The 23,518-nt window shown below is 40.8% G+C and overlaps 1 protein-coding gene across 2 annotated transcripts in view; it reads left to right on the forward strand.

Annotated features, from left to right (window-relative positions):
* plod2 (procollagen-lysine, 2-oxoglutarate 5-dioxygenase 2) overlaps positions 1-5,302 on the forward strand; it is a 32,902-nt gene extending 27,600 nt beyond the window's left edge. Inside the window, exons 14-20 of one of the 2 annotated variants that reach the window (XM_070986391.1) lie at positions 82-144; positions 1,385-1,498; positions 1,807-1,872; positions 2,076-2,180; positions 3,695-3,841; positions 4,082-4,207; positions 4,367-5,302. In XM_070986391.1, coding sequence (XP_070842492.1) covers positions 82-144; positions 1,385-1,498; positions 1,807-1,872; positions 2,076-2,180; positions 3,695-3,841; positions 4,082-4,207; positions 4,367-4,522 — 777 coding nt within the window. In that variant the 3' untranslated portion in view covers positions 4,523-5,302. The remainder of the gene's footprint in view (positions 1-81; positions 145-1,384; positions 1,499-1,806; positions 1,873-2,075; positions 2,181-3,694; positions 3,842-4,081; positions 4,208-4,366) is intronic. The other variant, XM_070986392.1, reaches the window with a different exon arrangement.
* Positions 5,303-23,518: the final 18,216 nt, after the last annotated feature.

A 23,518-nucleotide genomic window follows, 5' to 3' on the forward strand; every position in this document is an offset into this window, starting at 1 on the left:
ATTTCAACTGTCACCCTGTCTCTTATTCTGAAACAATTACTTATGTTATCCTATTTACATGATGCTTCTCCTTTATTTTAGACCAGTCACAGAGAAAAAGACTCCCCTTCTCCGGAATCATTCCATATGCTCAGGCCCCCAAAGGTTTCCATTTGTTTTGATTATTCTGTTTTCTGAAACATCCATTTCCAATGGGTTAACACGCAGGAACCATTCCAAGCTTTGGCTCATTTCATAGGTAGATGCTTTTTCAAATGCCAAAGACTTGTACCTGATCTGATTGAGGATTTCTTGGCATCACTGGGTTAAATTCTGTTAATGTGTAGGTGTTTAACTAAGTAAAACAGTGAAATTCAGGCTCCGTTTCTGTATTCTCCATTGGTTTTTATATGACTGACAACAATATCCTAATATTTAGTTTTTGTGTCTGCTGCTGCCTAAACCCTCACATAAGAAATCAGGATGTCTGGCAGCTCTTTGGAAATTGATGTTGACATTTTGCTTGAGTTTAGGCTCAAAAGCAGATATTTTTCTGAGCGAGAGAGAGAAACACCTGTTTTGTGCCCTTTTTTTTTATTATGCCTTCCAAGAGGAGATCAAGGAGGAGAAAGACGGTTGGAGAGACAGTTCACATGCAAGTCCCCTGTCCTGATGCTTTACCCTGAACAGCCTCAGAAACACACATGTAACCAGCTGCTTCCTTTAAACACACCGACTGATCTCAGACTAGGCTCCAACAAATATTTCTGTTTCCTCATGTAAAGCGCCTGGTCTAAATCACAGCTGTCACAAGACAATTTTGTACACGAGCAATTGGAAACTCACACCAGGAAATTGCCAAACACTTCATCATCTCTTGTCCTCCACAAAGCCTAGTCTGATAGTGAGTCCAAATCCACCCCTACACAGCCAACTCCCCATGCTTCACTGTAGAGGGAATACCACTCCTGTATTTGCTTTGTCCCGAGCTCCCCAGCACCCCTCTGTTCCTGTTTTCCCATCCCTCTTACCTCACTGCCCCACCCTGTCCTGTTCCCAACCCACCAACATCCTGCAGCCCACCACCCATAAATAATCTTAGATTATTTATACAGCATCTGTGTCTCTATCCCAGTTGAACATAACCGATTTCAGTGTGTTAAAACGCACTTGAATCATCCTTTATTTTCATTTTTGTGCAAATGAACCTTTGAAGTAGTTTGCCACAAGTAATGGTTTGTCAGTTTTTAAGCCAGTGCTAACCGTGTTCAGGTCATAAACAGTTACTGTCATTCGAACCTGCAGTGCGCGTATGTGCTGTAAATGTGCACGTGTTGTGGTTGTGAGAGTTCAACGCTAACGTTTGAGAAACTGACTGAACTTTTTTTTCGCCCATTTGCTGCAGGGAGTCTTCATGTACATAACAAACCGGCACGAGTTCGGGAGGCTCATTTCCACAGCCAATTACAACATTTCTCATTATAACAATGACTTGTGGCAAATATTTGAAAACCCTGTGGTAAGTCATTATGATTTCTCATTATTCTTCATTATTCCACGAAAATGCATTTTTCTAAATAGCTGAGATAAACAGCAGTTACCTGTAAAGGTTATTAGCCACAATGGAAGGATTGCAGATGTGAGTTGATTTTGAAATAATGACTTCAGTGTGATAAGAGTCCTGACTGATAAGGCTTTGTGATTTACCACTGTATCTCACACGCTGGGACCTGCCCTGTGGGGGAGGGGATTAGCTGTGTGAGGTATGCGGGTCAGCAAACAGTCCCAAAAAAATAGCCACTAATCTAAAATTCTTTCTCTTTGCAGGACTGGAAGGAAAAGTACATCCACCAAAACTACACTCGAATTTTCACTGAGAACTACACAGAGGAGGTTTGTGTGTGTGAGTGGGTGTGTGTCTGCATGCGTCTGAGACACAGACAGAGACTAAAAGAGAATGACATAATATTGCACAGAAATCCCAACATCTGTTTTTAACATATCTGGGCATTATGTTACAGCCACTACGGCTCAAGGTGAAGGTGTGACTCAAGTCTTTTCTCAGAAGTCTGTCTTTCTGTCTGTGTGTATTGCAGCCTTGTCCAGATGTGTTCTGGTTCCCGGTGTTCTCAGAGAAGGCCTGTGATGAAATAGTTGAGGAGATGGAACATTACGGATCCTGGTCTGGAGGCAAACACGAGGTCAGTGCCGTTAGCCCAGTTTCACTGAACACAGAGCTGTAGTCAGCATGCTGCAGCGCCACATGTGCGTACTTTGTGGTTATGTTCACACATTAGTTTAAGGGCAACAATGTGTGAAGAATAATGTTATGACTATGAATTATTATTTCTATTATTCTTTAACTGTTTTTCATTTATCGGTTCATCGTTTCACCAATGAAATGTCGATTGTCAACAATAAAGAGCAAATGTCCGTCACATGTTGCCAGAGCTAAAGATGTCCTCGTCCAATCGCTTGTCTGAACAGTTACAAAAGACTCGATAGTTAACAGCCACGCTAGCAGCTCTGTGAAGCTACACTAAAACAATAGGCACAGCTGTGCTTTGAACTAAAAGCTAACGTCAGCGTGCTTACATGCTCAGAATGACTGCAAACATGCTGATGTTTAGTAGGCAGAAAGTTTGCCATCTCAGTTTCATGTGTAAGCACGCTAACACTCGCTAACGCTGCTGACCCAAAGAGATTCAGTTAATGATATGAAATTGAAAAAAATTGCAAGTCCTCTCAGATCATTTTCATTTGATAAATTACCTAAAGCTTTCATCTTCAAACTGTTGACTTTTTTCTTCTCTCAGTAGACCAATTATTTTAGCACTAAATAACACCATCATCAAAAGTTTGTAACAATAGGTTGGCATCATTTCCAGCAATGGTTGCACACAGTCAGCACAGTTGGAGACACCAGGTCTCATTTTCTAACCTTCAGTAGAAGCCATTTGCTGTAATTTATTCAATACGCATAATAAAAAAACTTTAAAAACTCTTAAATTGTCTGAGAGATAATTATCATAGAGATGAGGCCTTCACTGTCTCATTTTGGTTAAGTGTTTGAGTGTCTGTTTTTGTCTGGGCGTCTGTCTCATATTGCCTTGTAAACAGCTACGTCTTTGTAGTTTCTGGATGAGCTGTTACTTTCAAGTGCCTTCCACACCCTTTTGTGGGGGGTCAAATGTTAGAAAGATGTAGCGAGCAGTAAATGGACTATGGCAACTTGTTGAATTTTTATGACGGATATTTGTTAGGACATGCACAATCTCACACAGACACATGACGGGCGCTGAGGGTACTTGTACACACTTGCTTAACTTTATTACCATCCTCTCCAGGTCCGTCATTTAAACGCAGCCAAATAAATGGTTATGATGTTGTGTTTTGCGTTTTATGGTGTCTAATTCATGTGGCCTTTTTTATGTCGTTTGAAATTGGTAATTAACATGTCGAAAAGTTTGCCTGGTAGACTGAATGTGAATACTTTGACTAACTCTGTTTGGGAAAAGGCTGAAGCTGGATGGGTCATTAAGCCTCACGCAGGCAGACAACAGTACAGCCTGCGGTTTTAAAGACACACAAACCCACGCACTGACACATCATCATCATCATCATCATCACTTTGAAAACTGCAGTCACACAGTTGGGTCATTTGTTCCGTCATTAATCACACTGCAGCATGCTTCATTTTCTCTCCTTTTCTCAGGACAAGCGGATCACTGGCGGGTATGAGACCGTGCCGACGGACGACATTCATATGAAGCAAATTGGCTTTGACAAAGAGTGGCTACACTTCATCCGAGAGTTCATATCGCCCGTCACGCTAAAAGTTTTCTCTGGATACTACACTAAGGTTAGCGTGACCTCATGGATACACGAAAGAGACATAAACAGCAAACCCTACCTCTGTTTGCCCAGAAGCTAAACCCAAAGAAAAAGCTGTCTTTTTGTGAAGCCTGTGTTCACATGTATTAGACATTCTTTCATGAAATGTGAGCTTTAACGAGTGGCTGACAGGTCCTCCACTGAATCCTATGCTAAAGGATACGCTGGCTGTCAGCTGACTTGATGTATTTCTGCGTCTTCATCACAGGGTTACGCTATTATGAACTTCGTGGTAAAATACACACCTGAGAGACAAGCGTACTTGAGGCCCCATCATGACTCCTCCACCTTCACCATCAACATCGCCCTCAATAACAAAGACACAGACTTTCAGGTGTGGACTTTTTCCTTTTCTCGCTTTAGGGTGGGGGTTGCCTAAGGGAGAGGAGTCATGCTGATGTCATCCTCAAGTTTCCCACTTACTTCATCTTCCGAATGTGACTTATTTCACAATTATTAATCCAACTTTTAAAATCTTTTGTTACTCTCTTAGGGCGGGGGTTGCCGTTTCCATAGGTATAACTGTTCCATACATTCACCAAGGAAAGGCTGGAGCTTCATGCACCCAGGACGACTGACTCACCTCCACGAAGGCCTGCCCACCACCAATGGGACACGCTACATTGCAGTGTCCTTCATCGACCCTTGAGCTATCGGATCATGCTGTAAATTAGTCTTTTGACCGTGCTTTGCTTTTTTCCCGTCATGTTTGTTTTGTTTGGTCATCTGATGTGTGGTGTCCCAGATGTTTTGCTGATGCAATTCTGTTTCAAAGCAGTTGCTTTAAAAGAGTAAATAGTTGCGGTAAAGGATTCTCTGTCAAACAGAGTGTGGCGCGGAAAGGGAAGCGGTAAAAGTAATTCACACTTTAGATACAGAACTGAGAAAGAAATATATGATAGCAGGGCACACAATTGAGTCACACACCCATTTCCATTTAAACCATTCACTTTTACATTAAAACCAACATCCTATCAGGGATTATTGGTACTGTAGCTTGTCATATACTCATTTCACGTTGTCCTGGTCAATGTCATTAACACACACTGGCAGCTTTACTAGCAGTTAGCATACAGACAGCTGTTGTGTATCTGTTTGTATTTCAGGTAAAATGTCAGTGAATGCATTTATACTGTAATAACTTGCCATTGTTTCAAAAATGACTACTGGTGCTTATCAACAATCCATGTTTTTGCCTTAGAGTTCAGAGTCCACTTGTGATTTCAGTGAAATTTAAGTTTGACATGTGCCTAGTGGAGGAAAAAATAAATCTATTTTTGAAATTTTGCACACCAAAAAAACAAGACAGCAGAATTCAGTGTGAATTCTGTGTAAATGAAGTTCAATATTCAGTTTTACTTGAAAGGTTTTCCTTCTTCATTCATTTGCTTTCCTGAAAACATTTCTGCAAAACTTTTCTGAGAGATGTGTGAATGGATTTTGAAACAAAAAAACCTAAAGTTGTTTAACTTATTGTCAAAATTTAATAAAAGTCTTAATAAAAATATGTTTGATATCTGCATCATCTATTAGTCCTCAATAAGCCTTTTTCTACAAACTCATACAGCTGATTCAGATTCTCAGCAATTCAGTCGTCTCTGCTGATTCACGAAGCAAAGCAATGTCTGGAAGTGATCTCTCAGCGGTGCAGACAACCCTCCATTGTGTTATAACTGTATTACTTCATCTTCTAAGTCTGTCAAGTTCTTCTCTACTGAACACGTCACATGTAGAAATAATCTGGGGGGAGCAGCACTGGAGTGTTTTGGGTGTGGTGTGATGATGTACACCAGTGCAGATGCAGTTCAGTTTACCTTAGGGGACGAGTGTAAACATGTACACGTAACCATATGAAAGTTGCAGAGATGGGGGTTGTAGGACTGATGGCAGAACAGAGGGGGGAGTATGGAGGGTGAGGTCTACAGAAAAGGTGTCATCTTTCAGAAAGGAGTGTCAGAGCTCTTATTTATGTCTCACTACCATTTTAATCTGCAGGTTGGATTCAGCAACAGGGACAAACTGATGAAATCTCACCAACGGTTGAGTACTGGAAACATAGAAACGACAACTATGAGCAGTCCCATGTCTCTAAATGTGTACTGTCTAGAAACAAAATACAATCTCAACCTTAGATCAGTGCCTCACTCATGAAACATCATCTCAGGTCTCACCTCGCTATCAAATCTCATTACTGTTTAGCACCCACAGCCTCTGGAGACTCATCTCCCGGCTCCCAGAGGTCTATGTTTTTTACCCCACAGCACTGACTCCCTGACTAGGCACACGTTTCTGCTCCCTGCGAAGCTTCAATGAAGGCTGAATGTCTGAGTAGCTGCCATGAGGCAGAGAGGAGAGGGGAGGGAAGGAGGAGATTTAGGTCACGCTCTCTTCTGCTGAAAGAGCCCTTTGTGGCCATCGTTCCCCCTGGTCTGCCCTGTGTTCGGACCCTCTGAAAGGTGACATTGATCCCAGCCAGACACGCAGGAGAACCTGCATACCTACTGAACGAGCAGGTTCTCACAGGAAAAACAGAAATGGAGAAAAATGTTGAAAGCCTTATTTATTTCTAAAGTCAGAAGGAGAAGAAAGCAGACTGGGTATATAGAATGCAAAAGCAGGTTGTTTTAGACACTCTTCCTCTTTGATTGACAAGATTCAACTCCAAAGTGCATGTTTTTACAGTAAACGCTGAACACACCAGGAGGCCCGAACTCCCTGTTTATATAGTCATTCTTAAGGTCAGTGGCTCTAGAGACGGGAAATGTGATCCTATACCAAAGCAAATCCAAGCGTGCCACTAACTGCAGGGTGCCCAGTGACATATAGTGATTTAGCCATTACTGTGGCATATACTCTGGTCCTGACTAAACACAGGATTTAAATTAAGTGTTTGCAACGATGTGAGAATGCGAGTACCCGAGGCCACTCAATGTGTGGTCATATCTGGTGCCAGTGGTTTGAAGGCAGTGGCGCTTTGGGGCAGTCGCGAGCAGTTTGCTCCTATTATGTCTGCCATTGATGCACCACTGATCTTCTCAAGATCAAAGAATTAATCCATCAGCCTTGTGACCTCCTGTGTGCCACAAAGATTTCAGAAAAGGGACAAAAGGCTTACGGGATGGTGAGGCAGGGCCAAAATCAGGTAAAGGCAGTCCAATTAGGCAAACAAATCCACCAAGGAGCTGGCCAGAATAAAAAGTCCAAAGAAAGGCAAAGTCCAGGAACACGAAATAAAGATCCAAAAGACACCCGGAGAACTAAACACGACAGGCTGTAACGCTTGACACAGGGTACAAAGACGAACTGGCACTGAAAGACACAGACTAAATACGCTAAGGAGGGAAGGCTAATGAGGGGCAGGTGAAACTAATCAGGGCGGGGCAGACAATCACACAGGTGGGAAACAGACAAGGGCAGGAAGTGAAGTAACTGAAACCAGAGGAGAGGTGAGTATTTCAAAATAAAACAGGAAACAATGAATGACATGAAACATAGAAAGACATAACCTATGGAGGAGGGCGGGACGCATCAATTTGTCCTTATGCAAAAGCTTTGAAACAGATACTGTGTCTTAATCACACAACTGACTCATTTGAAATCTAGTTTAAATTAACATATACAGCGATTCCTGAGGGGAAAGTCATCTGTGCAGGATGCTATGCAATGTGACGATCCAAAAGCATCATACGAAGCAGGTCAACTGTGTGTGCGTTTGTGTGCACACGATATATACAATGTTCCGCATGATTAACTCCCTGTAAATTTCTCAAATTATGTTTGAAGGAGAGTGCGGAGGGGTGGGGGGTCTGCGGGTTCAGATACAGAGCAATCATGAGTCAGACGTTAGTGGAAAAGTACTGGGATAGAAGACAAATACAGCCAGGAAACATTCAATACAGCTGGGCACAGATGCAATCGAGTGCTCGTGTGTGTGTGCTTGTGCTGGTGGGTGGGCCTTTGTGTTAGGGGATGGGTGAGGGGTAAGTTTGTGTCCATTATTTTTTATTAAATTTTATATTTCATGCAAATGGGACTTCAGGGAACAAAGCATTCTGGGAACTGTGTGTGTGAGTAAGATACATGTAATACACGAATGTCTGAAAGCTTGAGATGAGGCCCCCTCCTGTGTAATTTGCTACTCGGCAGTATGAGGCCTCTGCCGAGATCCTTCATTTTTAACATTCCTTGAAAAATGGGGATGATGAAGTGCGAGGCCTGCTGTTGTTTTGAGACGTGTTCATTAAAAGGTACCAGCATGAAACCAAAGGAAAATGAGAATGAAATAAAGACGCATCAAACAAAAAGATGTTCAGGGCAGGTACTTCTCAGTAAGTTGCACTATTACACCAAATTACACGAGTACGAGTTCAACGGGATTTTTCTGTTTAAAAAAGTACAGGAATCTACATTTAACCTGACTGTATTTCCTTTTTGATAAAAAGCTGTATACGTCTATCATCACACGCTGAGGTGAAGTGATTTACTAGCTGAAGAGGGGGAGCCTTGAATTCCTTAATTTTAACAGCTTAAAACCGCTGCCTCTGGCAACAGTACAGCTCTGACACACTGTAAAAGTAAAAAATCTTTTAGTAAACTTTATTGGGCTCTTTAAAAATGACCACGTGTGCAAAGTCTATGTCCATTTTTGTCTCCCGTTCTGGCATCCGTGATTATACAACATGTGATACAAAGGTGGATTCAGACATGCCAGTTAGAAAGTGATGTAGTGAGCGTGATCCATATTGTATAATTTAACCAACTACTTATTATTACGAGCCTGCCATTATGCCGATCTCCCAGGTAAGTCATCAAATATGTCCACAGTCCACAATACCAATTATAGCTGATTGTATGCTTTGAGACTATCAGCACACTCCCTTTTTACCAGCCAGACTGTTTACCATCTCAGAGTAAACTGGATGCAAGTACCATTTAGCCAAATTACACAGCAGCACTCCGTAAAGACAATCAGGAGCCCCACACTCCCAGACATATTGATTTATGGAAAAGACAAAAGTGAAATGGAAGACGGGTGGAGGACGGAGAGCTGTCGAAAGCCACAGAAGCTCCGTTTATAGTAAGCACAGAAAAATGTCACACAAAGTGCCTTTTATGAGCTATTCTGGGGTCTTCTGAATGACGCTTCAGTGTGTTGAGTCTGGTTTTGCTCCTTCAATCACTGCTTTGCAAGTTGGAGTGTAGATAATTCTGGTGTCAGGGTGTGTGTGCCCCAGTGTACTGTATGTGGCTGCTACGTGTCTCAGGTCAACATGGGTACAGAGGGAGGAGCAACAGGAGGCCAGTGTTCAGACCCCCAGAGCCCTCGTGTGGGTATAGACCGGCTGTGCTATTTCTACAGTGGACGTCAAACACATTTGCCACGGTGGAGTGAGGAGTCTGCACAGTCAGAGGAGGCTCTGCTTCCAAGATGTATCACAAGGAATCAATCTTTACTGATTCACGATAGCTGCTGCAACAATGACGCTGGTGGTTCTGGTTTTCTCATGGCACCGCCAGTCAGAAAAAACAGAAGTGAAAAATAGAAAAATAGAATATTATTGTATTAGAAATAGGGCAATATGGTGATGAAACGGGTGAAGTGCTGCAGTGAAATAGCCCAAACGTCAGATGATGCTACTTGCTGCAGAGTTTGTTGATGCTTGCTGATAAACTTTGTCTCTGTTTGTTTACATGCACTCAGTTTCCTTGCTAGTTTAATCAGTGTTAGTTTGTGATTTTTGGCACAGTGTTGGGGATGGCCACCCACACTCGCCACGTCCATGATGCATGACAAGAATCTGGTGTTTGAGGACAGTGGGTTGACCCTCTACTATCACTGTTAATTTAGTTTCTGCTATTTGGGGGAAGGGGTTTACTGTAAGTAGGTTATGAATCACAGATGGAAATCTACAAGAGGTTTTAATATAAACTTCAACACCATAGGGCCCTTTATGAATTAGGCCTTGCAGGTAAACATGCTTCTCAGGCTGTGTATTATTTTTACTTTCTTAACTATAGTAGGATAGCAAAAACAAAAAATCTAACCGTTCTTACCCTAGCAATCTATAGCAAAAGGCATTTGAGAGGCAAAGCCTGAGTGCGTTGTGTCTGTTGACTGTCTAAGGAGTGTGGAATATCATGTTTATGCCTGACTGACAGATGAAAAGCCATGTCTACAAAAATGAGGCCTTGAGACAGAAAAAATGTACAAAATAATTTGGAGTGCAAGAAAAGGTGGTGAGTATCAGTGTTCAAGATGAAAAATTCTGAAAGTTGACATAAACTTTGAGGTGACGCCAAAGTTTCTGCCAGACAGGTTAAGTACAGTCCACCAACAGTGCCATATCAGCTTTAACAGTAAGGGAGAAACTTAGGGGAAAACCAAAGAAAAACATTACTTGGTGCTTCCTTACAAACATCAATGATGCCCTTAGCATAACTGTGGGTTTCAACAACACACTGACTAGCAACCATCTACCTGAACCAGCAACTGCTGTGATGAAAGACTGATTCAAATATCTCGCTAATCTGAATGCGCCTCAAGGCATAATCAAGGCTCATCCAAGAACACATAATGAATCCACCACATTCATTTTTTCCGGTGCCTAAGTCTATATTTATGCCACTTCTAAACTGTGTGTGAGTGTGTGTGAGCGTGTGTGGATGAGTGCTTCGTTCACAGAGGAAGAGAAAAAGAAGCAGGTTCTCGCAGTATTCGTGACACAAGAGCATTCCCAGCATTGCTCCTGACCTCATGCCATTTCTCCCAGTGCCTGTCTATCCATATTGGTATGACATAATTGTATGTTCTCACTTGTGTGGCTCTCGCTGGATTTGTAGTTTGCACTTCGTCTTCAAGTCCTATCAGATACTGAAGACGAAGGATCTCTCAAGAAGGGTGTGTTTGTTTTCAGGCATCCATGTGAACCTGTTGCCCTCCGAGGAGCCACAGGCAATCCAGCAGCAGACTGGCAATCTGGTGACCACAGCACATCAAGACAAAACCAATGGTGATCCACCCTAATCCTTTTAATTGGGTCTCTGGCTCCAGCTTAAAAGGCCAACCACAAGTTTGGGACTTTTTTCCCTCGGATACCTCTTGTGCATGTACTAAAGAAATCTTCCACACTGAACGTGGTCTGTAGCTTAGTGTTGTGGCATTCGGTCTTGGTCTGGGCACGCTGCCATAACCCTCTTTTTGTTTTGACTCTCACAAGTTTACATACAGGGATAATTTATGATCAGGCTCAAGTGTAACTAGTCATGCAATCCTTCAATATCGAATTTCAAGTGGGGGATTTTGTCAGAAAAAGGCACACACCATGCATACAAACACTGTGTGAGTGAATGAGCTTCCGTAAAACAAGTCAATAAATATTTTTCCTTGCTGGAATTTAAAAAAAGATAAAGATACCAAGGGTTTTTTATTCCCTCGTTAACAAAGCAGGAAAGCTAATAGCAACCACAGATTGACACAGAACAAAATGTTGAGGTAAGAAGTGAAACCTGAGCAGATTGTCACTGTGGTTACAGTGTGATCAACCTCCAAAGATAAATAAATGAACTAGAATAAGAGTCTACAGCCACGCTAGCAGCTGTGTGAGGCTGTACTGGGCTAAATGCAAATATCAGCGCGCTGCTGAGGAATTTAACTCAAACACGACACAAACCTTACAGTGGCACAAGAAGAAAAGCCAGGGGACCACCAAAGTCATCAGTATACATCCTCTGGGAACCATGAATGTCTGGACAAAATTTAGTTCCAAACCATCAAGCAGATGTTGAGATATTTCACTTGAAATGTGGAAACTTTGGTGATGCGCTGAGTTTACATCTGTCGTCAGTAGCAGGTCAAAGTCATTAGGATGCATCCTCTGAGAACACAAATGTCTGTCCTAACCTTCATACCTACCCATCCAACAGTAATGGAGATATTTCAGTCTGGACCAAAATGCTCGACCAACCGGCTGACGGACCAACCAACAGACTGACATGGTTATTGCAATCAAATAGGAAGGGCTATGATGCACTATTTTATTGCACATTACTGGAACAAGATATTATATGAGACAACTTTTGGCAAAAAAAAGCAATACTCCAGGTAAGGTTGCAGGATTGTCTAATAGCTTTTTCCTGTTTTGATGATTGAGAATGAAGGCCAACGTGGTGGGCCGACAGACTGTCATTGCCACCCTAAATGTGGCTAAAACACTGTAAAAACAAACTTCATATCAAAATTAACTGCTGACCAACAGATGGAATTATGTGTTTCCATGACCAAGTGAAACGCACTTACGAGGATGTCTATTCCTACAATCTGCTTAATCAGAAAGCAAAAGCTTGTATTACAAAAAATCTCAAAACTGCACTCAAAAATGTCTTGTCTTCTTATCAGAAAGTGACTTTCATGTTAGTTATTTCATATTGTTCGTGGTGGCAGGAGATGAACTGCATTGCTGCTATATCTGTCAGGTGCTGCTCTGTGTAAGATTAGGGCTGGTTTGATACAATTACAGAGTGAACTGGACTTAGCAGTGGGTCCTGTCTGTAAGATGGGAGAGTGCATTTCATCTTCGAAGGTCAGGGCTTTGCTGGAGAAACAAGTGCCAAGCACAACGCCAAAGTCAAGTGGTGGTCATTATGGAGGACACATGGGAGCCACACCCCAACACCCTCACCCGCCCTCCTTCCCTTAACGCACACATAAACACAGAGGTTAGAAACCAAGGAGAGCTGGGAGAGCTCGAAATCACACATTTCTCTAAAGCAACACAACCTCCCAGGAATGCAAAGCCTGAGACTGGCTCACAAGGTCAAAAGTTCTCTTCGCTCTCTCAGATCTCTTTCTCTGTCTCGCTTCTTTCTTCTCCACCACTTTTTCTTTTTAAACTGTAAAAGCATATGAATGTTTAAAATAGTCACAGCATGCTTTTGATATCTTCTGCTATGTGGCTTGGGAGTAGCCAGTGAGTGCATTCATGTGGCAGAATTCCACACTATCTATCATTCATTGCAGGAAATGTGCACACTGGAAACGTACACATGTTTCCACTTTTGTACATATAGCTTGACTCGCGCAAAGCCCTACAGGGCTGCTAACCCCTGAGCCCATGCACTGTCGCCCTCAATAAGCTATCCCTATGTTAGCTTTTCAACAATTGCCCTAATGTATCCTCAACCTTGGCAGCATTATTCAAACTTTGACTTCAGCGTGCTACACCTTGTCGTTTGAGTCTCCTATCGTCCGCAAAGCGTCAATAGATTTACAAGACATGAAAAAATTGTGTCTTTATAGAGACTGCAGGTAAATCAGCTTGCCCACCGAAAGTCTGTCTCATTTAAGAAAATGCACCTTTCAAGAGAGGCAGCCATGATGACCGCAATGTCACGTGGCAGTAAAATCAAAGTTTTGCTGGCGAGAAAGGAAGACACTGCAAAACTGTAAACACCCTCATAAAATCTTAAAGTTATCATACATTTATGTCGATAGAATGTCTCCATCTGCAAAGCATTGTGTAGTCTCTTGACATAACCTAATAACTCATTGCTGTCTTTTTGCTGGCATGCCTCTAGATGCTCACAGAACAGCTGGAATAGTGTATACTGTACATGGGATAGTCATCTCTTCTGGCTAGTCACCTCTTTGGAGCTGCAGGTGATTAACCCAGACTTCAACTGGAAGATGATCTGGAACATCCCTCATCTAAAAACTTGCCCGCCAAAATACTTAATCATAAACTTCTTCACAGGCAACATTGACCTCATTCCTATGTCTTGCAGACACATCCCATTGGAGGGGTTTACCATGTGCACTTCAAATCGTTTGGGAGTTTGTATTGTTCTGTATTTTTGTTGGGAGCTTTATAATCAATCCAAATAGAGTCTAGCTGTCGTATGAAAGGTCAATTTACATGTTTAAATGAGCAAGAAGACAGAACTTTGTTTGAGAATGCGTATAATTTATAAGTCGCATGGGTAAAATACTACCACTGCATTTTAATTACAAAGATTTCAGCCACAAAGCTACAAAGATAAAGTCATAAATATGCGCACATGTTTGTTTGAATCTACTGAAGGATTTATAGTTTGGGTATATAGAAAGTCAGACTCAAATGGGATGATTTTCCCCTGCAAGAAACACTCATATGCACTTTAGACTGTGTATGTATATTGTAGCTCTTTCAAACCAATCATTTGATTGCAAGCAGGCATGTTAATCTGCATGAATGTGCTGAAGACAGGCAATACCGCACTGCACACACTCATCTACTCATGTACACAGAGACTATTTCAAGCCATTCATTTGATTTAGTCAGTAGGCTGAAATAACTGGGGTCAATCAGTGGTTGCTGTATGTTTGCCTACGTGCATATTCACACACAATTTCCTATAATTTTCACTTGCACAGGAAGCCAGTTAAATGTGCACATATGGCCACCCAGGGCTGGGTGTGTTGATTGCCTTCTATCCCACCCACAATGTGCAGATTCTGCTACTGAAATCTCACAGTCTTCCTCCACACTTCCTCATTGCTGCATGTACAATATGTTTTGTATGTTTAGAGGTTTGCTGATCTCATTTTTCATTACACAGAATAAACATGGAAATAAATGATAAGAATTCAATATGCTAATTCAGTCGGGATGTCTATATACCTGGCTATTCATCCATTTGTATGTTTTCATAGTGTATGCATATGACTTAAGCCTAGCACTGCGAAAAATTCTCTACAGCTGCACAACTCACAATGCAAATGTCCAGAGATTTTGCAAGAAAATTATATGTACATTAGCAATAATGATCTCAAATGGCTCTCAAGTGAGCCATGATGGAATGGAGAACATTTACCGTGCAGGACTGCCTCCTGCGCCAAACCCAAAATCATCAGACATGCATATATTACTCTGAATTTGTGCCACACTCTGCAGTTGCAGACACAAATATATCGCAAGAAGAAAAAATTTACAGCTTGCTAACAAGGCACTAAAATGTGCTTTATAAGTGAGCTGTGAGGGAGAACTCGGTTTGTATTCTGCACCCCAGACAAGCATGATCAAAACCTTGGCTTGTTTCTCATGCAGAAAAAAGCATGGAAATGTGTGTTGAGAAAGAAATGTAATGGCCAAGGTGTGTTTCCTCATAGAGCTACCATGGCACTGCCAACACAGTCATAACTGCCAGAGGTCCAAATGTAGAGCAACATTAAAGCACAGCCTGAAACTAATGAGTCATGGTAGTCTGGGCAAAGGTGACATCATTTCCTTTCAGCTTCAGTGGCTCTGGAATGTAACCCCCTCCTTACCCACCCTCCCCTCCGCCCCCACTGGTGCTATGTCTGGATATGACAAAACTGTGAAATTCAGTTGAGGCAGTCAGGGTTCACAGATACGCGGACCTCTGAGTGAAAGTCAAATGTGACACAAGAAGCAAACCACGGGGATCCGCAGATAAGGAGGCACTATGATAATATGATTTCACTTGAGGCACTTTAAGCAGCATAAAGAAAATAATAAGGGCCCTAAAATGACGGATATTTTCCCGACTGCTATTTACAGCGATGCGCTGTAATCCAGCCTCTTCAAATTGCAGGGTTGTGCCACAAAAAATAGGCATTAAGTGAGTTTTTCTTCCATTATGTCCCAGGCATGGGAGGAAAATAAAGCTAAATGCCAAATTGAATGGTGTTATTACTGCAATGTGATGAAATACTGTGGAATTTAAATGAAGCAGTGTCGCACGTGCAGAACTGTGTGAAAACCAAGAGCATAACACCGTTGAAGGGATTTGGGGAGATTGGGCAGATCTGTATTCTCAGAGAGGACAAAAAGATTCCTCAGAACGATGTCTTTAAATAAGGCTTACTTCCCCTGCACTGAACTTGTGTCTCAGTCCTGATGAGGACAGATAAATACTGTGGTACTTTACGTGTGATTGAGAGCTCTGTGGACAGTCATACATTCTGGCTGGAAACACTCCACAGCCTCTCTGCTGCGTGGGACAGACATCTGGTCAGTGATGTATGGGAGTGGAATGTAGCCAATCATGCATCACTGTTAGACTGGACCCTCTGATGTGTGTTGTTGCTGAAATTCAGAGCTGAGAGAGATAACTATGATCATTTAAATGTTAGTCAAGTTTCCGTAACTTTATCTTCTTAATAAACTTAAACTGCTTGTTAGTGAGCATTTGGACTAAATTTGTTTTTCAGTAATTTGAGTAAATAGAATGGAGCCACTGCTGCATATTTGCACCTGACCATACAACTAAAAACACGGACTGTGGGAGCTTTGGAGTACCTTGCTGTAGTCTCTCTGCATCAGAGGGATGTTTGCCACCCTGTGCATCTTTGACTACCTCTGAATGAACAACATGCCAAGGTGTGCTTACTTTGTTCTGGCTTTCATCAGGTCAGATCAGATTTATTCAGTTTAGTGCAGAATGTCAGAACTGCTTCCAAGTTCCAAGCTAACAGAGGTGGTGGCATCTGCTCTCAAACACCATAAAAAAACTGGATATCTCTAACTAGTAATGCATGTGTGTGTGTTCACAGCTGTTCGGGCTCACTTTGAGCTCACCATGTGGTCACATTACAACATAAAACCAATGGTTTTTAATACACAGGACTTTCATCATTAAAATATGAACCTATCTTTAGCTTAAAAAAAGACATATTTGATATGGCAAAAGATACTATATACTGTGATGGAACAATCACTCAAGGGTTGTGCTTGACAAGTGCTTATATGTCGTTGTAACCATCTTGAATGAAACAACTAAAACTGTACAATAGGATTTCAAATGTTACCTTATGTTATGACACAGTTCAAAGGTTTGATGCACCTGAATTTAGATGCTGCTTTTGTCAGCCAACCTCCACAAGGTGTCACTGTGAGGACGACCCTGAGCAGATGTGCTACAAGTCCAAAACTCCACCAATCTTATGCAAGATAATCAACACATTACAGGGAGAGATTTAAAAAATATGCTTCTGAAAACCATTTGGATCAAGAGACTGATTAACATTTGCTCAGTGCATTTGTCAAATGCTCATTCATCAGAAAATTCAAAAGTTGAGTGAAGTTGTAGTCAACATCATTAACAACAAAGCAGAATTTCAAATGAAAGAGAAATATTTGATCACTGAGATGAGAAGCTTGCATCTGTTCCACTCTTCTTCCCCCTTGTGGCTGAGGACGGGACACAAAATCAGTCCTAATGAATCAGTCACTATTGGAATTTCTAGCACGTAGTTTAAATGTGTTAATCCTTGCCTTTAGATACTTCGGCCAACAAAATCTCATGAAATTTGATTAATTATAGCAGAATGAATTATTTTCTTACACATAACCTTCTGATTTATTGATTGTTCAACTACTAACATAATTTAAATAAACAATAAAATAGTAATAATGTTTAAAATTTTAATGTATTGCTACAAAGAGAGAATTCAGGGAGGAAAAATAGGATGTTTGTCTTTACACCACAAGGCAGCGCCAGTGAGCTGCAGATGGAAATCCAAACTCCAACCTGCACACAAAATCCAGTTTAACTCCACAAGTAACTGCTCACAGTGGCGGGGAGCTCCTAATTGATGATGTGGGTTTTGAGTTTCTGCACCATTCAATGGGAGCAAACTGGGTCATAATTTACAAACATCATTTAATAATAATGCCAATTCATTAGTGCAAGACCCAAGCAATCTCTTTCATCAGCTGAATAGAAGAATGCCACTGGGGCTTGAAAGCGGGTCGGGGTAGGGGGGGTTGGGTGGGGGCGGGGAGTGGGGGGCTAAATAGCAGCACGCATTCGCTGGCTTAATGTGGCTGTCTGGTGGATTTCTGTGCCTTCAGTGAATTTGTGATCAGAAATAGGCTTCATCTGCAAAGTAAAAGTAAATGCTTTTGTGAGGCGCAGCGACAGTTTGGGAATCACTGATGTCTTTGACGAAAGCATAAAAAAAAAAAGATGTGCTTTTATTCTCCACTCTCCTCTCATAAACAAATTGAATGGCCCATATCGTTTGTAATAAACTTAAATCTGCAACATATTTCCCCTCGAAGATTCAAACATATTGGCGTTGGGATTTTCAGAAGCAAAGAGGCAAACTAGTTTGGAAGTGTTGTCAAAGAGAATTGTTATCCAGTCCATCCTGCTTTAAAGAAGATCAGAGAGGCCTGCACAAGTAGAAGAAGAGATGAATGGTCATGGAGGAGGCTTGGTTTATCTTGTGTACGTTTGTGTCTAGGGAGATATGATGGATGCCTGTAGTAACCATGACTCTAGGTGTTGTCTGGATGGCAGAGGCATAATAGAATGTGAGGGATTTTTCTCAAGGTGGGTCCCGTATCACCCAAGGATAAGAACACTTATCTACCAAAATTGCGGTCCTGAGAGACAACATCAGGTGGCAAAGGAATGGAATTGGCTCTCATCCTGCTCTTTGTGTCTGATAAATGACAGCACCACAAGCAGTTTGCTCTCATTTTATTGAATCAGCTTGCAAATCCCGGGGACTGACTCATATCATAGACGCCGCGAATGGTAAAGGCAAACATGAGCCATATTCTGAGTAAAGAACAATAAGAAAAATATTATTAGGGCTGAAATCATTCAGTTGAACCTCAGAATCTCTGATGATCAATCAATTGTCATTCATCACGAATACAAACATTTAATGATTTTTAGCCTCTCCAATGTGAGGTTTTACTGCTTATCACTGTAAAATATGGCTGCGATCATTTTCATTACAGATTAGTCTTTTGACTAGTTTCCCTATTAAACGTCTGGTTTGAAATGTCAGCAAACAATCTAAAAAATGTCATGACATCTTTATCATGTGTTTTGTTTTTCTTTTCTTTTCTTTTCTTTGTCCAAACAACACTTCTAAACCCAAAGAAACCCATCTTATTTTCATTTAAGAGAAAGAAGAACTGGAAATCAACCAGCATTTTTTTGCCCTTCTTCCATATTGCAGATTCATTTTTGTCAATCCACTAATAAAATAAAACAAATAATCTTACACAGAGGTAATGTTGTCACACTGCTTCAGACTGGTTCAAATCTAATTTATCAAAAAGAACTTTTTTGGTAATGAACAGTGATGCCTCCTCTTCTGTTGCCCCTCTAACTTGTGGTGTTGCCCAGGGCTCGATTGTTGGCTCCCTGTCGTTCTGTCTAATTGTGCTGCAACATACATTCAGTTCTATTGTCATGTAGATGACATGCCATTAAAATCCAAAGATGAAGGCAATTTTCATCAGTTATTATCTTGTCCATCAGAAGCACCAGGTGCTGGATTTCCCACTTTTTTCTGAAATAATTCTTTCTAGTCCCCCAGAGTCTATCCCAATTTTACAAAACCATTTTAGCTCCCTGTCAACAAATGTCAAACCTGCAGCCAGAAATCTCGGTGTAATATTTGACAGTGACCTTTCATTTGAAAAACAAGTTACAAAAGTCATCCAATCATGTTTTTTATCATTACATCAAAAATAGGGTCTTTTCTCTCTTGGCCTGATCTCGAGAAGGTCATACATGCTTTTATTTAATTTCAGTTAGATTAATGTAATTCGCTGTGTTCAAGGTGAAGTGACTCAAACTTTTTTAACACACTTTTATTTCCAACATGTTTGATTTGAACTCCATTTTATTTATTTATTTATTTCATTTTTTTGTACTTTGTTTTGAAAAGTGCTGTATATTTAAAGCTTTTCATTATCATTGTTGTCTAAAAATGTCACACAATAAGATTTGGAAAGTTAGATGGCCTTTTCTAAACTATTTTCTGACACGTCATAGACTTAATCGATTTATAGAAAAGTAATCTGCAGATTAACTTTTAATAAAAACAACTCTTCATTGCAGCCATTATTTCTTCTCATTATTGTTATTAGTAGTGGTTTTATAATTTCCCTCCCTCAAAAGCTTTCTAAAGGGTATGAAAAGGCATTAGAAAGTCTGTCAATTGCTGTCTAGCTGACAGTCAGAGAGGGCCAATTGAGTTAAGGTCTTGTCTATTAAGTCATCTTGTAACACGCAACTCAATACCGACTCAGGACATTATGCCAGTATCTCAATGTCGAAGCACATTGAATTCTTAAAGCATCTTAGAGTGCTCATCCCCCGAGCCCCTCTCAGGAACCGCAACAGGACAATGCACAAGGTGAATTAATTCAGCTGAGAATAAAACCTATTCAGGCCCAAAGACACCTTTCAGTGTCTTAGATGAAGTCCCACATGTGAGAAAGGTAGATGAATTATTAACGGTTGGTTCTACTCTCTGTCCATTGCGTCCACAGAGTGCCAATCTGATTTCCCATCATCCTGTCAGGAAGATGTGGTCAATGACGCAGTCATAAGAATGCTGACTGTTTATGACCTTTCAGCTCTTACTTGAATTTTGTGGGTTGGGAAGTGCAAACTTTAGGTTTGCTTAAAGTTTGCTAAAAACCTCATGCACTTACGATACTTTCTGTACCACTAAGAATGCTGCAATGTTGGCACTGAACTGGTTCTCCTGATTATTGCAGTCAGTGTACTGGCGTGGGTGACAAAGGCATCAGTGGTGGCATAAGGGCAGCAGGTGGTATCTGGGTGATGAATTTAAGAAAAATGTGGGAGGTGAATCATAAATTGAGACATCGCCTCTCCTCTACCCCTGCAGGCAGCTGCCTGTAGTGCCATATCTACCATATTCCCATTACACGCACCCTCTGCGCTTTTCTTCTGTTGAATCACAGCAAAGTGGTAAATAAGAGGGACAGAGAGAGAATAAGAGAAAGCAAGAGAGGGAGAGGACCTCAAATACAGGCATCCCATATCCCTAGCCCTCCCACCATAAACGCTGTTGTCACTGCTGGGTGCTGGAGCAATTAATCTCAGCCAGAGGAGGCAAAAAAGAGAGATGCACAAGAACAAAAGCTATCAAGATGACAAGACTTCACAGTGCAATTTACTAGGTTTCTACTGCTGTCAGGGATATAAATGCCACGATAAACTTGTTATTGTGTGTTGGGAGCATAATGCTGATGTGAGGTCTGTGTTGATATTGTTGTAATTGAGATTTTCAATTCCATCATTTTGCAGCTAAAGAAAATAATAGTGTCCTCTCTAAGAGCACACAGGGGATGCATGAGCCTGTCCTCACCATAAAAAGGGCCATATAGGTCGACTTTGCAAGTAGGTTATTTCAACCCATATTTAAGTTTATTGTTAGGCGGTGACCTTTAGTGGCAGTAGTGATTATAGTGGAGGCCAAAGGAGGATGTCAAGTCAACTTCCAAGGCTGAAAAAGCCAATGTGAAAGTGCCCAAAACTGCAGTTCCTCAAATGGCCACTTGAGGCTGATTCAAAAAGTGAGTCAATCCCCATATTAAAATGGGCAACTAAAATAAACACGCTTATAGCCCGGTAATAAAAACAAGGGATGAGTGTGGTGATATGTGTCATTTTGGGAGTCACTGGCAATCAACCCCTGCAGACATTTAGGTATGAGGATGTGTGTTGGGACACATTTGTAAAATTAGCTGGCATATAAGCATAACTGCCCTTAAAGAGCCTTAAACGTGAAAATCAGTCTCCATGGGTGAATCATAAGAAGAAGAAAAAAAAGGATTCTAAACTCTTATGAGTAGTCTTTTCAGAAATAATGAATCGAGACATGAATTCTGCAAGGCTAACTGAAGTAATGTCACAAAGTGAGATGAGTGTTCAAGTGGCTGGCCTTCACGGAAGCATACCATTATAATGGCCAAAGGAGAAAGGCCTTTTGGTAGAGTACCATCTGTATTTTACAATCACAGCAGTGCATATAATGACACGAACTAAGGGGACAATAATTATGGACTATGAATACATCTAGAAGTAAACCCTTCCACACTGATAAATACTAACTGCTGCCTTGTGCATTTCTAACAATGTACCTTTTTTATGATGGTAATAATAAAAGTCTACAACTGGGATATCTCTTAAAGTTATCAATAATAACAGACATTTTGACTACTTCTCTCAATGTAAAGAAATAATGCCTTATCATTTTTAAATGCACTGTGATTTTCACGGGTACTTACATGTACGACTGTGATTGTGACTTTCTTGCGAGGAAAACAAGGATGGTCTCTGTCATACATTCTAACAGGACTTGCGAGGATTTTAGGATCTATGGTGGAATCCATCAAAGTACTCGAGCACAGTGTTAGATGTATATACAATAGTTCTGTAACAGATGGCATGAGTCCTGTCACTGACGCTTCAAAGAAAATATAAGTCATGGGCTGAAAATCCCTGGTGCAAAGTCATCGCTCATATCGCTGTGAGAGCCGGGTATGTTTTCTTTAAAATTTCAGCAAGTTGTTGATGAATGTGACGTTGATTGACTCATTTTTGAGGACATTAAATAAACCCCGAGTTAGTTAGGTTAGCAGTTAAGCCTAATTTGAAAAAAGAGCAACTGAATGTGAGAATATAGTAAGTGCAGCACATACTGGGGGTAGATGGATTGCAGCCATAAAGGTGATGATAATTAACAAAAAAAAGTCCACATTATAAAATGATTATCCTGTGAATATGCTGGCGGTTCAGATTCAGATTTTATGGTCTAATAAACAGTTAATGTCATCAAGGGGCATTAAAGGTATAATAATTTTATATACTTACAAAGCAGAATTCTGTGCATGATGTACAGAAGTTTGGAAAAAGGGTTTATGGGTTTATGCAAAAGGTACCTACGGCATTCAACCAATTAAACCACTGTACTGACAAAGAGTCAGTGGTTTTTCTATGGTTTGGGCTATCAATAGCAGGACAAAGTAATCATTAACATTTATGAACTATCAATTTAAAAATGCAAACAGTAGTCTGCAGCTAGCATCCGTCCTTTGTCAGAGACAAAAGAAGTTGTTGTATACTTATACTTCCTCCACAGATATCACAACCATTAAGGCATGCAGTGCTTAAAAAAAAAAAAAACCCTGAAGAATCATCAGTGCTGTGGGCAAAGCCTCTAACCCTGATGAGCAGCCTCTTTCTATATACAGTACATAATTACTGCAGTCTGGACTGTACAATGCAGAGGTGATGTAAGTTTAAAAGCAATAACTGAAATGAAATGGCTTACACAGAATGGAACAGCATAAACAGAGGGTAAAATAATATCAGCAAAATAAAATGGCATTAGATCAAATGGAGGAGTCTCTGCATTATTTATGTGCACAGAAACAAAAGAATGACCATCCTGCAGAAAAAGAACAGAAATACAGATAGGCCTGTGAAGAATCAAAACAAAACCCACAAAGAAAAAAAAAGCAAATGTATGACTTCATATGTTCCAGTGTGGCAACTGAGCATGGTGAGGAGAATAGGATAAAGGAAAAAGCAAACATCTTTTTGTTTTTTAGGGCTTTAAACCTTAGACTGACTGTAGATAGATTTATGCGAACAAAAGCAATCCCATTCATGAACATAATTGTATAACGACTATGTGTTCTTATAAAATCCATGAAAATACAATTCATCCAGAAGAATGTCATGATTGACTGTTAAAATCTGTGGAATGGATTTGAACACAGCGCAAACTGGTCAAATGTAAAGCTTTCTTTATGTGTCCTTTGAAAAGCAAAGCAAAGAAACATCAGTCCATCAATTCAAG

Source organism: Chaetodon trifascialis, chromosome 18 (assembly GCF_039877785.1).
Source record: "Chaetodon trifascialis isolate fChaTrf1 chromosome 18, fChaTrf1.hap1, whole genome shotgun sequence".
In the NCBI taxonomy this organism is placed as follows: Eukaryota; Metazoa; Chordata; class Actinopteri; order Chaetodontiformes; family Chaetodontidae; genus Chaetodon; species Chaetodon trifascialis.